Raw genomic sequence first — 13,724 nt, 5'->3', positions numbered from 1 at the left:
TAGCAAATGTTTGTTTTCACCAGTGCTGGAAATGCCAAGCCAGTAAATAAGAATGGCAGCTTAAATTGGGCAAATTTGATAAATGCATTAGCATACTTCATCCTAGTAATAAGGTTCTCATGCTCTCTCTCTCCTGTTTTTCATTTCCAGTGTTCTATTTAGGTGAGTTTTTGAATTCTGATTTTTTTCATTTAAGTTCTCCCTCCCCACTTCATGAATAAGTACCCTGAAGAGAATGTCTCATTGTCCTAGAAAATGCCAAGCTCAGGCGCCTATTCAGATGCTCATTGAACACTTGTTTTCCTCAAGCTCTTCATATGTAAATGTTTATTTTCCTTTATTGTTGGTGTTTTCCATTTGTTTCAAGTAAGCCTTCTGGGGATGATGGCAGTATTATGTCGCAGTCTTTCATTTGCTGTGTGTTATGTAAAGCTTATATTTTATTTTGCTAAACAAAAAAGAAGACACATTTGTAAATATGTGATGGTTTTATGTTATTCTTCTCATGATTTTATCTCCTCTGTCCAGCTAGCTATAAAGATAATGTTCATCTATAATGTTTTCCTCCCTTTTTAGGGCCAACATTGCCTAGACAAAATTCACAGCTACCTGCCCAAGTTCAAAATGGCCCATCACAAGAAGAATTGGAAATTCAAAGAAGGTAAATTTAAAAGTTGTTATTTGCAGTTTTTCTTTCTACTGCGGAAGGCCCACGAGCATCCTGGTATATAGGAAGTAGATTGTGCCTTGTCAGCCATTTAAAAGTCACTTAGCAGCATACAAAATGACTTTCACTTCACGGAGTCTTATTTTTATAGTGCTTATAGATTGATCTATGGTCATTATGGCTTTCACATAACTAATTTAACTAGAAAGTTGGCGTCGTGTTGGCTGTTTGGATAAGTCTCTGATCTTGAGATACTACCATAGAGCTTAGTAATGGATACAGACTCACTCTGTTCATGATTAAATCGCTGGTTCAGTGAGATCAATAGTAATCATCTCGTTGTTTCAATGCCCTTTATAAAGAAATAGATTTGAAATTGTAACACAGCCTCAGTTAGGTATAGTTTTTTTTTTTTTCTGAATTAGCAGAGTTTCTGAACTGTAAGCTACCAAACTTGTAACAAGAGTTTTATATACATTCAGCAACTAAAACTGAATTAGTTAAACCAGGTGTTCCATTTTATTTTATTTTATCTTTTATTTATTTTGAGAGAGAGAGTAGGAGAGAGTGTGATCAAGGGGTGGGGGGGGTGGAGAGAGAGAGAATGAATATGAATCCCAAACAGGCTCCACGCTGTCAGTGCAGAGCCTGACTCGGGTCTCCATCTCACAAACCTTGAGATCATGACCTGAGTCGAAATCAAGAGTTGGATGCTTAACTAACTGAGCCATCCAGGTTCTCCCAGGACTTCCACTTTAAATTTTTTTTTTTTAACGTTTATTTATTTTTCAGACAGAGACACAGCATGAACGGGGGAGGGGCAGAGAGAGGGAAACACAGAATCGGAAGCAGGCTCCAGGCTCTGAGCCATCAGCCCAGAGCCCGACGCGGGGCTCGAACCCGCGGACCGCGAGATCGTGACCTGAGCCGAAGTCGGACGCTTAACCGACTGAGCCACCCAGGCGCCCCAGGCCTTCCACTTTAAACAAATGAAAACTTTTTGGAGATGTTGACATTGCCTTTTTTTGTTTGTTTAATGTCTATTTACTTTTGAGAGACCGAGCATGAGCAGGGGAGGAGCAGAGAGAGAGGGAGACACAAAATCCTAGACAGGTCCCAGGCTCGAGCTGTCTGTCAGCACAGAGCCTGACGCAGGGCTCAAACCCACAAACCATGAGATCATGACCTGAGCCGAAGTCAGACGCCCAACCAACTGAGCCACTCAGGCACCCTGTTATTTTTAATCACTAGTAGGTCACTTGTTTATTACAGAGAGCTGATAATCGTCCTACAGATGGATTCTTCCAGTTGGCAAACATTTGCTCCATGGCAAGCTAGAGTTTCTTCCTGTGACCTTTGATTTGGATCCACATTTGAAACACTCTTCATATTCTCCATGTTGTCTTGATATGTGTGTCATGTTCCTCTGAAAGACAGACAGACAGACGGGGATCTTTCACCATGTTCTGTGTGTAAATGCGTGGCCCTTGGGGAAGGCCCTTCCGAAATGAATTTTGTTTTCATCACAGCCTCTCTGGTTGAATCCCTCTCTATTTGGTTGAAAATCTGTCTCTTTTGAGTGATGCTGTAACAGAAATAAAACTTAAGTTTTTGTAGAAATAAGGAAGGTTTAAAAGTTCTGTATTGAGTGTTTTAAACATTCCAAAATAATTTCAAGAGTTAGAAATTGTAATGATACTGTTGCCCACCCCCCCCCCCATACACACGGAAAAATAATTAATAAAAAAATGATTGTAGTATTATCAGGAGTAACCCATTTGTAGAAAGCCAGGAAGAACCAGGAGAGAACCCAAATGTAACAGATAATTTTTCACGTTGTGGAGCAGACAAGCATGTGGCCCTGGGGACAGGTGCTGGGCGAGGACAGCACAGAATAGAGACCGGAGCCGAGGAGGATGCTGCCGGCTGGTTAAGGGTCTCTGAAGGGCCGTCCGCTACATGGAGGGCTGTCCACGACTTGCAGCTCGAGGCTGTACTGGAAATGAGTACTGAGCGAATTTTTTACTGATTGCTGTGAAAACGCTGTGTGTATCTGTCCCATCTGAGTGTTAGCCCTGCAGCGCTCAGCCGGACTTGAGGCTTTTCTGCTTGTATGTGGGAAGATACGTCAGGATTTGAAATGGGATGTTGTTTATATTACTTGTTTAGTTGAAGACTTGAAATCGTCCAAAAAATTGGTGTAAGTTTTTAAATTATTTTCTGTCCATAGTCACACACAGACTTTCTTCTTTTTTTTCTTTTTTAATTAAAACAATGTTTATGTCCGCACCCAATGTAGGGCTTGAGCTCATAACCCCGAGATCAAGAGTCGCACTTCCCACCCAACTGAGCCAGCCCGGCGCCCCTCTTCTTTCTCTTGGATAAACCTTCCATTGGACACCACTTTCTTTCTCCTGGTGTTCATTTTTATCTCTGTTCCTTCCCTTTGCTCTCCTCTACCCGCTTCCATTTTTATCTGGTGAAATCTGTTGGTGTCTGCTCTGATCTCCTGGAAATGCTGCTTCCATCATCATTGGCTTGTTTCTGGTTTAGATTTCTTCTCCTGGTGCACAGCCTGCCTCTGCTTTCTTCCTTTTGGTACTGTAGTCTCTGTTCATCGCGGACTGCTCTCCCTTCCGTTTCTTCCGCAAGGGCGTGCGCTTAGCTGTCTCTGGGTTTTTTCCGCACATGGTATACCTTCAAAAAACTGAGGATTCTGTGGGATAGTGTAGTTTTCTCTTAACTGTCTTATGCTGATGGCTCCCACATTTACAGCCGTGATCTGCACCTGAGATCCATATTTCCAATGAAATGGAATCCACGCGTCCTTTTGAGAATTTGGTGCCAGCAGTGGACTCCTGCCCTCTTCCACCCAGCCCTGCATCCTTCTTAAATGCGCGTACACGTGCTCTTCTGTGCAACACCTGCATGACATTTCGGAGGGTCACAGACCCTTCGGTTCCAACGAGTGGTCCTCAGTGAGCTGCTGCGGAACGCATGCGTTCGCGCACACTTCCTTCTCTTCATATTTCACCCGGACTTTCTGCTTTAGGAAGTCTGTAATTATCTTCATTCACAGGCTCTGTTCCGGCATACCCTGTGACTTCTGTCTCAGAAAGCCTGACAGATTGTCTCTTCGGACATTCTCATCACCGAGAGCTTTTCTGGCGTGTGTTCCCTTACGCACTGCCATCGTTTTCTAGTTGGTTTTCCTGCCTTTAACCTAGATCCCTTTCAGTTTTTCCCACTTGCTTACTGTCAGATTAATTCTTTTTTAAGTCGTGTGTTCATGGTAGAATCCCAGGTAGTGCCGGAGGGTCGGAGATGGGGGAGCGTGTGGCCTTCCCTTCGTGTTAATCTCCAGACTCAATCCCTCCTAACCGTTTCTGCTTTTAGTATTTTGGATGGCTTCTTCCATAGCGCGAGATTATATGTTTCTATTTCTGTCTCCTGATTAGTCGAGTGATGGCTAGTGGCGGCTGACTCTACTAGGAAACCCGAATTCTTCATGTCCCTGCCCGTTACCAGTGGCCACTATTTGTAGTCCTGCTGTTGGTTTCTCTTTCAAATTGAACCTGTGTCTCTTCACTGCTCCCTCTGCGAGGGGGGCTCAGTGGTCCTGCCGTCCCGCTCCGCCCCCTGGGTGTGCTGTCTTGTCCGTGTGTTTGCAGGGGAGCCCCCCCACCCCCTACCCCACTCTGGGGTCCCTTTAAGCCTCATTCACCAGGGTAGTTGGAGTCCTCACGAATATGTGACTACCTAAAGTTTTTGAGTTTTGTGGTTTCTTTCTCCCTCATTTCTTTCTTTAACCTCAATATTTAATAGACCTTTTCCATTTGAAAACTTAATAAGCACATCTCTTAATTTTTTTTTTTAAATTTATTTTTTTAACATGTCTTCTCTGTTTTCTCTGTTGACTTTTTTGGGAACTCCTACATGTCAGATGCTGGCCTCCAGGGTTGTTGCTTCAGTATACTTCTATTTTTTCATTTTCTGCTTTTTTCTTTTTGTTCTGTATCATTGGTAATATTTTTAGCCACATATCCTAGACCAGCACTATTTAGTAGAAATACAGTATGGCCCATGTATGTAATTTTTAGTGGCCATATTAGCAAAAGTAAAAAAGAAACCTGTGACCTTAATTTTAATAATATATCGTGTTTAACCCAGTTTATCTAAAATCTTATCCCTCCAGGGGTGCCTGGGTGGCTCAGTCGGTTGAGCATCCGACTTCAGCTCAGGTCATGATCTTGCGGTCTGTGAGTTCGAGCCCCACGTCGGGCTCTGTGCTGACAGCTCAGAGCCTGGATGGAGCCTGCTTGGGATTCTGTCTCCCCCTCTCTCTGCCCCTCCCCCACTTGTGCGCTCGCTCTCTCTCTCTCTCTCTCTCTCAAAACTAAATAAACATTAAAAAAAATTTTTTTAATATTATCATTCCAGCATAAAGTAAGTGTAGAAATTGTTACGGTGTTTTACATTCTCTTTTTCATACTGAGTCTTTAAAATTCAGAATGTATTTTACACTTACCACGCATTACTGTCCAGACAGGCCACATTGTACGCGCCCACAGGCCACACCCCTGGCTCACGGCCACCTAATCGGGTGGGACGGCGGTGGATCTCTATTGAAAGATCAGTCTTAATCTCCAAGAGAGCTTTTTCTGTTTTGTAATCATTCCCTTTTTAACAGCCTGTTCCAGACTCACGATTGTATCTTAAGTCTCTCATGTTCTCGTCCTTTCTCTGAGTCCTCTCCCTCCTGTAGAGCTGGGTTGTTTGTCTTTTGTACTCAATATTCCTCCAATATCTGGTAATCTTGAGTGGTCCGCTTCTTTGTAAACGGATTCGATCGACTGGCATCCGTCCTCGGCTCGGGTTTCCTGTTGCATCATGGAGGTGACGTCTCTGCCGGACACAGCCTCCCTGAGAGCGAGGGCTGCCGGGGACGGGGGTCTGTGGAGGCGGGCAGAGCACACAGACTGGCAGGCTGTCCTTTCGGTAGGGGACAAGGGTGGAGGGCCGACCGGCCTCGGGACCCCACAGATGCCGACCGAGCTAGCTCTGGCTTCCCCAAAGCCGTGGCTCCCCCGAGGCCGCGTGTCTGCTCAGAGGGCAGTCTGTGGTAAACGCCACCGCGTCCGTCGAGCCGAGCTGGGGGAGGAGAGGGTGGCGGTGCGGCTGCTCTGCAGACAGGGCGTGCGGTTATTAATCGGCCCGATCGTGGCCGCGTTGCCCGCTCCCGTCCTGTCCCCTGGCCTCGCGGGAGGCCTCTCCTGCCTCCTCTTCTCCCGTCTGCTTCAGCCTCGTTCGGCACGGATGCCGGCTGTGGTCGCCTCCGCTCCGCGGCGCAGCGAGGTTCCAGGCGCCGTCCGTTCCCCTGCTTACGACGGAGCGGGGCGGGGACGTAAACAGCCTTACCCCAGTCAGACGGACCGCCGACCTCCTAGGCGAGTAGTGCCCCCGGAAGAGACCGAGTAGAGGGGGGCGTGTGGGCCAGAGGGGCAAGGGGACGCCGGCCGGGGCGGCCCTCACCGACGCGAGGGAGGGCGCCGGCCAGGTGGGGTGTCTGGGTGAAGCGTGCTGCGCGCGGAGGGAGCACCCCGGGCGGAGGCCTCGTGGTGCTCGTGCACGCGTGTGCCCGTGGACGAAGAGGCCCCTGAGGCGGGGGCAGAGAGAACAAGTGCACAGGGAGGGCGGTAGGTGGGTTTGAAGCCCGCGGAGAGTCCTGTCACGCGGGACGCGGCGGGCGATCGCGGAGAATTGAGCTTTCGTTCTGAGCGAAGGAGGAACCGCTGAGTGGTCTTGATGGACGTGGGTCGGCTTGCCGTCTCGGCCGGCCGTCCGTCCGTCCGTCTGGCTGCGCCGCGGAGACTAGCCTAGAGGGGACCGTCCGGCGGGAGGACTCGGCGGCCGTCGCGGGGGTGGCTTCCGCCGAGGGAGGGGTGGGCGTGGCGAGAAGGCGGAGTCTTGGGCTCCTTGGGGGCGGGGTGCCTGCGGGGAAGGGTCAGGGCTTTTAACCCGAGCGGGTGGGGAGGGGAGGGCGAGTTGTCCCCGACCGACCGGAGCCGCGAGGGACTGTGCGAGCGGAGGGGGTTTTGTTGGGAGACACCGGGCTCGGGGAGCTCTGACGGCGCGCGGTTGGGACCTTCGCCGGACGTGCGCGGAAGGGCGCCGGGCAGGTGCTCGGCTGCACTGTCTACAGAGACGCGGGCGGGAGGTCGAGGCTTCCGGCCTTGCTGTTCCCGCCTCCGTAGACCTGATGATGGAGTTGGTCTGCCGCCGACCCCTCCGTGTTCCACTTTGTCGTGAGGTTGTGGACGCACGGTCAGGGTTTTTCTGGAATTCCGGGAGGGGAGAGTTTGTTGACGTCTGCGGACCGGAATGAGTCCAGACGGTCCCGTGTGTCGCTTCGCCTCAGCGCTCCCGCGAGCCGTCCTCACGTCCGGCTTAGTTCTTTGGCCGGGCGTCTGCGGGCGTCGGGGTCCGGGGCCCTGGCGGTGTCTCTGGGCCCCGGCGTCTCCTCCGTGCCTCGCTCGGCGGCCGCTCGTTGTCCGTAGACTCTCCTCCGGGTCTGTCGGTGGCTTGCTTTTCTGAACCCTACGACTTACACGCTCTTTTACCTTTTACCGTCGAGGTCTGGTTTACAGAAGGGTCTCCTTCACAGCGAACATCGTAGGCTGCTTGAGAGTAGAGACCTGAATAAAGTTTCTAAGAAAAAGCCAGGAAGTTTCTGGTAGTGAATTCACGTATGTGTAGGTGTTAGGTATAAGAGACAGAAAATGTGAGTGTGTATGGTTCGGAGTAGAGTTAAATAAGATAAGACACGCTGTTTTCATGCTCCTTAGGCTTCTGTCTGTGCCGCTTGGGAGATGGCAGGAGGCTTCCCTGAGGAGATGGCTTTGAGCCAGGCCTTGAATGGGGCCTGGTGGAGCATTCGAGGCAGGAAGAGCAGAGGGTAAGGGCAGGGGCGGGCAGGGGGCCCTCCCCGCCTTAGACCAGTAGGTCGAGTCCAGCTTGCCAAGTGCTTTGTATGCCATGCTAAGAAACTGCTTTTAACTTATTTATTTATTTGTTTTTGAGAGAGAGAGAGCGAGAGTGTGTGCTTGCATGCTTTGGGGGGGGGGGGGAGCAGAGAGAGGGAGAGAGAGAATCAGCACAGAACCCGACGTGGAGCTCAATCCCACGAGCTATGAGATCATGACCAGATCAAGAGTCAGACGCTCAACTGACTGAACCACCTAGGTGCCCCAGAAATTGCTTTTTAGTAGTCTTGTCTTGAATTTGTCGTATAATAAAAAGGCACCTTGCTTTTTAACACTTAAGTATTTTCCCATAACAAGAAAGGTATACACCATTTTCCTTTGGCCTGCATCCCTTAATCTATCTTTGCTGGGGGGTTAGATCTACTGGGAAGAAGATACTTTGTAGCGGACCCTTAGTATTTGGTCCTTGCCTCAGCCAGCCAGGCTCCTGTGTTCTGTGGCCTGAAGACAGATGACAACAGACAGAACAAACTGAAGCTGGAGGAAATAGGTGTAATACAGGGAGCAGAAGAAAACCTGAAAATACACTGTAACAGCTTTGGAAAACTAGGAGAATATATTTCACTCCTAAAGCAGAAACCCTAGTTATTTAAAAAATAATCATTCAGAGAGTAAGGAAATGTACTTAGACATTAAAAAAATAGGAGTTTTGAAAAATAAATTACCCTAGGAATAGTTATAATAAAAGATAAGGGACAGTAAACGAGAAAGAAAACAAAATAAGATCAGATTAGGAGGTCCGATATCCAAATAATGGGAGCTTTAAGGGAGCAAAGAACAAAAAGCCTGAGGAAACAGAATCTGCAAATAAATGACAGGAGAAAGTTTCCTGGACCTCAGCGATGTGGTCGTGTGGGTCAGAGCGCTGCAGACGTTTTCCGAGTGGGGCCAGGTGGTAAATGTTTTAGGCAGAGAGTGGCCACGAGGCTTCTGTGGCAGTGGTTCGCCTCTTTGCAGTTTGCTGGGGACAGCAGGGGCAAGCGGGAGTGGCCGGCTTTGGGCCCTGGGTTCTCACTTGCGGGGCCCCAGGTCTGGATGGACACGACTCGCCAGTGTCCGGCCCAGTAAGTGAGAAAAACAGACCCACCGACAGGGCCTGTCACTGGAGTTGTAGACTGCGAGAGTAGAGCTTGGGGTGGGCGGGAGGGCTTCAAATCCTGAGAGGTTGTTTCCAAACTTCTTCTCTGTACGACTTCCCAGGAAGCTACTGGAAGGGGTGTTCTGTTAAAATGAGAGAATTGGGGCGCCTGCCTGGCTCAGTTGGTTAAGCATCCAACTTGGGCTCAGGTCTCGATTTCATGGTTCGTGAGTTCGAGTGCGGAGCCCGCTTCAGATCCTCTGTCTCCCTCTCTCTCTGCCCCCACCCCTTCTCACACATGCTCTCTCTCAAAAATAAACATTTAAAAATAAAGTGAGAAAATAAACCATTCAGGAATGAGGTCATGGCCCCACCAGGAAACAAGGCACCCATCTTGGGATGAGATTAGGGAGTTCCCAGCGTCACTGAAGGTGAAAGCCAGACCTCGGGGCCCGTCCGATGGGCCAGGGATCTGAGGTGCTTCCTGGGAAAAGCAAGAATGAGGGAACACGAAATAGAGCGGGTCACCTGATGCGCCGGGTCACGTCGAGAGGGTTTACGGTTCCGGTTGGAGAGTTGGGGGTGAAGTAGGGATAGCGTAAAGAAAAGAACCAGATGGGGAGGAGACGGTGACTTTTGACACCAGAACAAGGAAGAAATTGCTCGGAAGAGCAGATGTGATTGGCCGTGAATTTTGGGATCCAAAGTGGTGTCGTGATTTTATCGGAAGAGTGAGGAAGGTGAGGTTCTGTGGTGGAGAGGGGCAGGTGGTGGCTCACCTGTGAAGGAGAAAGCGGGTACCGTGCGACTGAACAGCTGAGAACTGGGGGAGCTCAGGAAACCACCGTATGTGGGAACCTGGCATCAGCGCCAGATCGAAAGGCTCTGCTTCTGGGGAGCGAGATCGGAAGCTGTGTTTCGTTACACTCTCTGTGACACGACCTGACTGTTAAGGTGTGTGTGCATTTTACAGGTTTAATCTTTCTGTCTTAATGAGCGTGAATTCGAGTTGATGAAACAGATGTTTACTCCAGGTGTTGTCTTAGTGAGTCCAGTACCTTGACTCTGGTAACGTGATGGTAGTTACTGGTTAGTTCTCTACCCCTGTACGTATCGTTTGTTGACGTCAGTCTTTGGTTTCTACTCGTGTTAGTAATATCTGGCTTCTTTGACTGTGATGAAAACCATATTTAAGAAACATGAGTCAGTCCTGTGTTCAGTCTCAACATAGGATGTAATTTAGTTAATGTCTATAAATAGCGAATGGGCACCACTACCTGAAAGATATAAAAGGGCCTGGTAGTCCCAGCACAGAGCAGGCCGGGAACCATGCGGTTGTACAGCCCCCCAGTCAGCCGGCCGGGGCCGGATGGACCCAGAGTCGACCGCCTGCTGCTGTGAGTACGGGCCTGTGTCGGGGGCTCTGTAACTGAGACCTGCATCCTCTGCTTTCCTCTTGTCCGTTTTGTATTTGCTTGCTAATGAAGAAGTGGAATGACCCACGCGATGTGATCAGAAGATGTATGTAGTTTTATTTTCTGACAAGTGTCGGTAGCATCGTAGTGTTACTAGATGTTGTCAACTCAGACTTTAAATCATTCTCTATCTACCTAATAACACTCTTCATCATAGGTAAGGCTGTACGAAATGTGGTTTTAAATTTCATTATATTTTGCTCACTTTAAGAAAAATAGTCTTGGGGCACCTGGGTGGCGCAGTCGGTGAAGCGTCCGACTTCAGCCAGGTCACGATCTCGCGGTCCGTGAGTTCGAGCCCCGCGTCAGGCTCTGGGCTGATGGCTCGGAGCCTGGAGCCTGTTTCCGATTCTGTGTCTCCCTCTCTCTCTGCCCCTCCCCCGTTCATGCTATGTCTCTCTCTGTCCCAAAAATTAAAAAAAAAGAAAAAAAAAGAAAAAAAAAAAAGAAAAATAGTCTTTGGGTCAACATATACTAAATACGTGTCTGAATATATTTTTAAAAACCTATTACTCTCACTGTTGGCCAGTGCTTTGGGCATCTCTTGACATTTGGGGAGACTTCTTTCGAGGAAAGGGGTATTTGGGTGGTAGGAGGAACTATTTGTGATGTTTTTTAAATGCTCTTGGTGGCTATGATATTGGTCCTTTGCACTGTAATTGTTTCTGGAAAAAGGTACATTTTCTCAGAAACTTTCAAATTATGGTAAAATGCATATCCTAACTTAAGAGAAAAATCAGTCTGGCAGAATTTGTGCGTACTTCAGGGTTAGAGCCCATGTACTTTGGAGAGGTCCTCGGATGGTTCTAGCAAAGAGTGAAGAAACCGTGCAGCACAGCTCTAGGAGGAGGCGTCCCCTGCATTTCCTGTATGAGAGTCGGGAGTGGTGTTTCTGGGAAAAGCAGAGATTATAAATTTGGAAACTGCCCCCCAAAAAGATAATACAAACGTCCTGCTTTAGAGATCAAAACGTGTGAATGTCACGTTTGTACGCCATCCCGTTTAGGTGAGAATTATTCACACTACTAAAGATTTGTAAGCCTGAGAGTTTCTTGTTGACACACTACTTTGGGAAATATATTTAGACGCGCATCTTTTCAGTGAGCGGGCTAGAAATGAGCCAGGGGCTTTTAACGCTTTCCGTCCTTCCTTCAGATCAAGAGACTATGCGGTCAGCGGAATCTTCTGCAGCTTGTGAACTGCCTCCTCCAGCCGTGTGTCTGTGATCGTGGGGAAGCCATCTGGCAATGTGCTCCTCTCCCACATCAGTAGATACTCTTGATCTTTGATAGGCTGAGAACCCTGGAATAAATATCATAACCTGTGGAGTAATCTTCTTAAGTCAGGATTCCCTGGCTGTAAATGCCATCATGCAGTAATCCTTCAGACCTGGCCTCTGCCTGTGACTTAAGCTTACTTTTAGTGATGAAAGCATTGTGTTGCCTGGAGAAGTGGCCATTAACTTGGAGGTAAAAACAAGCAAACAAACAATCAAAACCCAGAGAACTTGAATGAGAACTGCAGTGAGGGGCGCCCGGCTGGCTCAGTCTGTGGAGCATGCGACTCTTGATCTCAGGGTCATGAGTTCCAGCCCCACCGTGGGTGCAGAGATTACTTTAAATAAATAAATAAAAAGAAATGCAGTGTAGTTTTAGGATACTCTATGGTCTAGCTGTGAACAGTATTTACATTATTGTGTCAGTGACATAAACTCCAATCTCATTATTCTGCTGGGACTGTGCTTAGGGACCCCGGGTGTGGTGAGGGCCCCACAGGAGGCATCGGTAGGCAGTCTCTAAAGTGAAAACAGAAGGAACGTCCAAAAAGAGTTGGCAGTAATGGTCTCTGGTGTTGGAGCCAGGGCTGGAAAGGTTGGAGCAGTGGTCTGTTGGTTTTGTTAGTAAGCTTTGTGCACCGACATTATTTGACGGGAGTAAAATGAAAGAGGTGGCACGGAAGCGTACAGGGGGCCCAGTGACTTGGGTCTTTCGTCACAGATTTCTGCGTGCCCTGAGATACCTCCCCTCAGCTTCCGGATGCAGATGCGCTCTGGTTAGAATAACGTGGGCGTCTCTTCGCCTTTTGGACCAATAGGTTGTTTAGACGATTCTATTATAGCGTATGCCCTTATTTTTTGACACAGACCGTGTTTTAAGTTTAATGGTACATCCCAGCCAAGTTTATTTATTAGAAGGTATTACAAAAAGAACCGACTCTGTCTACCCAGTTTATTATTGAAAACATCCTTGTGAGTACACCGAATTTCTTGCCTTCACCCCTGCAGCGATATTGCTACCCTCCGTAACTTTGGCAGCTAGCGGTTGTCCAGCAGCATAACAAAGTCAGTACTGTGCCCTAAAAATCTGATTTATTATGTTCCAGCCAGTATCTCCACCACTGCCTGTCCTGAGCACTGCCGTAGGTTTCTTCTGCTTCTCTCTTGCAATATTCTTTTTAAAAATATATTTTTTTAGCATTTATTTTTGAGAGACAGAGCGTGAGTGGGGGAGGGACAGAGAAAGAGGGGGACACAGAGTCTGAAGCAGCTCCAGGTTCTGAGCTGTCAGCCGACTGAGCCCCCCAGGCACCCCGTCTCCTGCAATACTGTCAAGTCCGGTGACCTGTCCCAAGGGAGGCTTTGGGTTCTTCCGACAGAAGTGGGATTGGTTCACTTGTCAAGTGGGCTCTTTCCTTTTTTATAGTCAGTTTAGGAAACGGGGAGAGATTTCTGGAAGAATCTTAGTGGTTTATTACTAGTGCTGGGAGGAACAAAGATTAGCATACACCCTCTGTCATTTAGTTCTGCCTCTAATTGCAACCCAGCCAGGCTATTAGCCAGTCCAAGGAAAATCCTAATTTGAAATTTCCAAACAATTATTGTTATAGCTCACATTTATTGAGTGTTCATATGCTTTCAGGAACTTTTTAAAGAGCTTTCGAGGCATTACTTCATTTACTCTTACCCACGGTGCTATGAGATTATTATGTAGAAGATGGGGCCGAGTATTTTTATTTGGGGAAAGTTAACTTTTATGGCAAGACTGTTGTTTAGGTCCAGGTGGGTACTTGGAGACCTTTGCTTGCTCTGTTATATGTATGTATGGAAGTTAAAAGCAAGCTATATGTTTCATAGCCACATACATTGGGCCTCTGTAGGTTTTAATATAATCACAGCGATTCCACAGCCAGCATTTGAAGTCCTAGCATGAAAGAAGGGGATTTTTAATTTAATTGCGTAAATAGTAATTTAATTGCATAAATACTGAGACATTCCATACACTCTTAGACAAGGAGGTTAAAAGACATGAATGTTTTCCATCGATCTTCAAAGTTCGGAAAGTGTTAATAGGACTGAGAAGGATAGGTCTTGGCAGAAGGGGTAGATTTAACAAAGTGATTCTAAAACTTAGCCAGAGAAAGCGAAGTATCTGAGAATCCTCTAGAAAAACTCAAAAGGAAGA

General features: G+C 47.8%; 1 protein-coding gene across 14 annotated transcripts in view; it reads left to right on the top strand.

Annotated features, from left to right (window-relative positions):
* The window catches only part of ENAH (ENAH actin regulator), a 139,760-nt gene that overhangs the window by 102,801 nt on the left and 23,235 nt on the right, over positions 1-13,724 (top strand). For 13 of the 14 annotated variants that reach the window (XM_058701418.1, XM_058701429.1, XM_058701428.1 and 10 more), the window contains one exon: positions 577-661. In XM_058701418.1, the coding sequence (XP_058557401.1) occupies positions 577-661 (85 nt within the window). Of the gene's footprint in view, positions 1-576; positions 662-10,082; positions 10,186-13,724 lie in introns of those variants that run through there. The other variant, XM_058701423.1, reaches the window with a different exon arrangement.

The sequence above is a fragment of the Neofelis nebulosa genome, chromosome 15 (genome assembly GCF_028018385.1).
Source record: "Neofelis nebulosa isolate mNeoNeb1 chromosome 15, mNeoNeb1.pri, whole genome shotgun sequence".
Lineage (NCBI taxonomy): Eukaryota > Metazoa > Chordata > Mammalia > Carnivora > Felidae > Neofelis > Neofelis nebulosa.
Note: the sequence above shows the minus strand (reverse complement) of the source record. Positions and strands in the feature narration are given on the sequence as shown.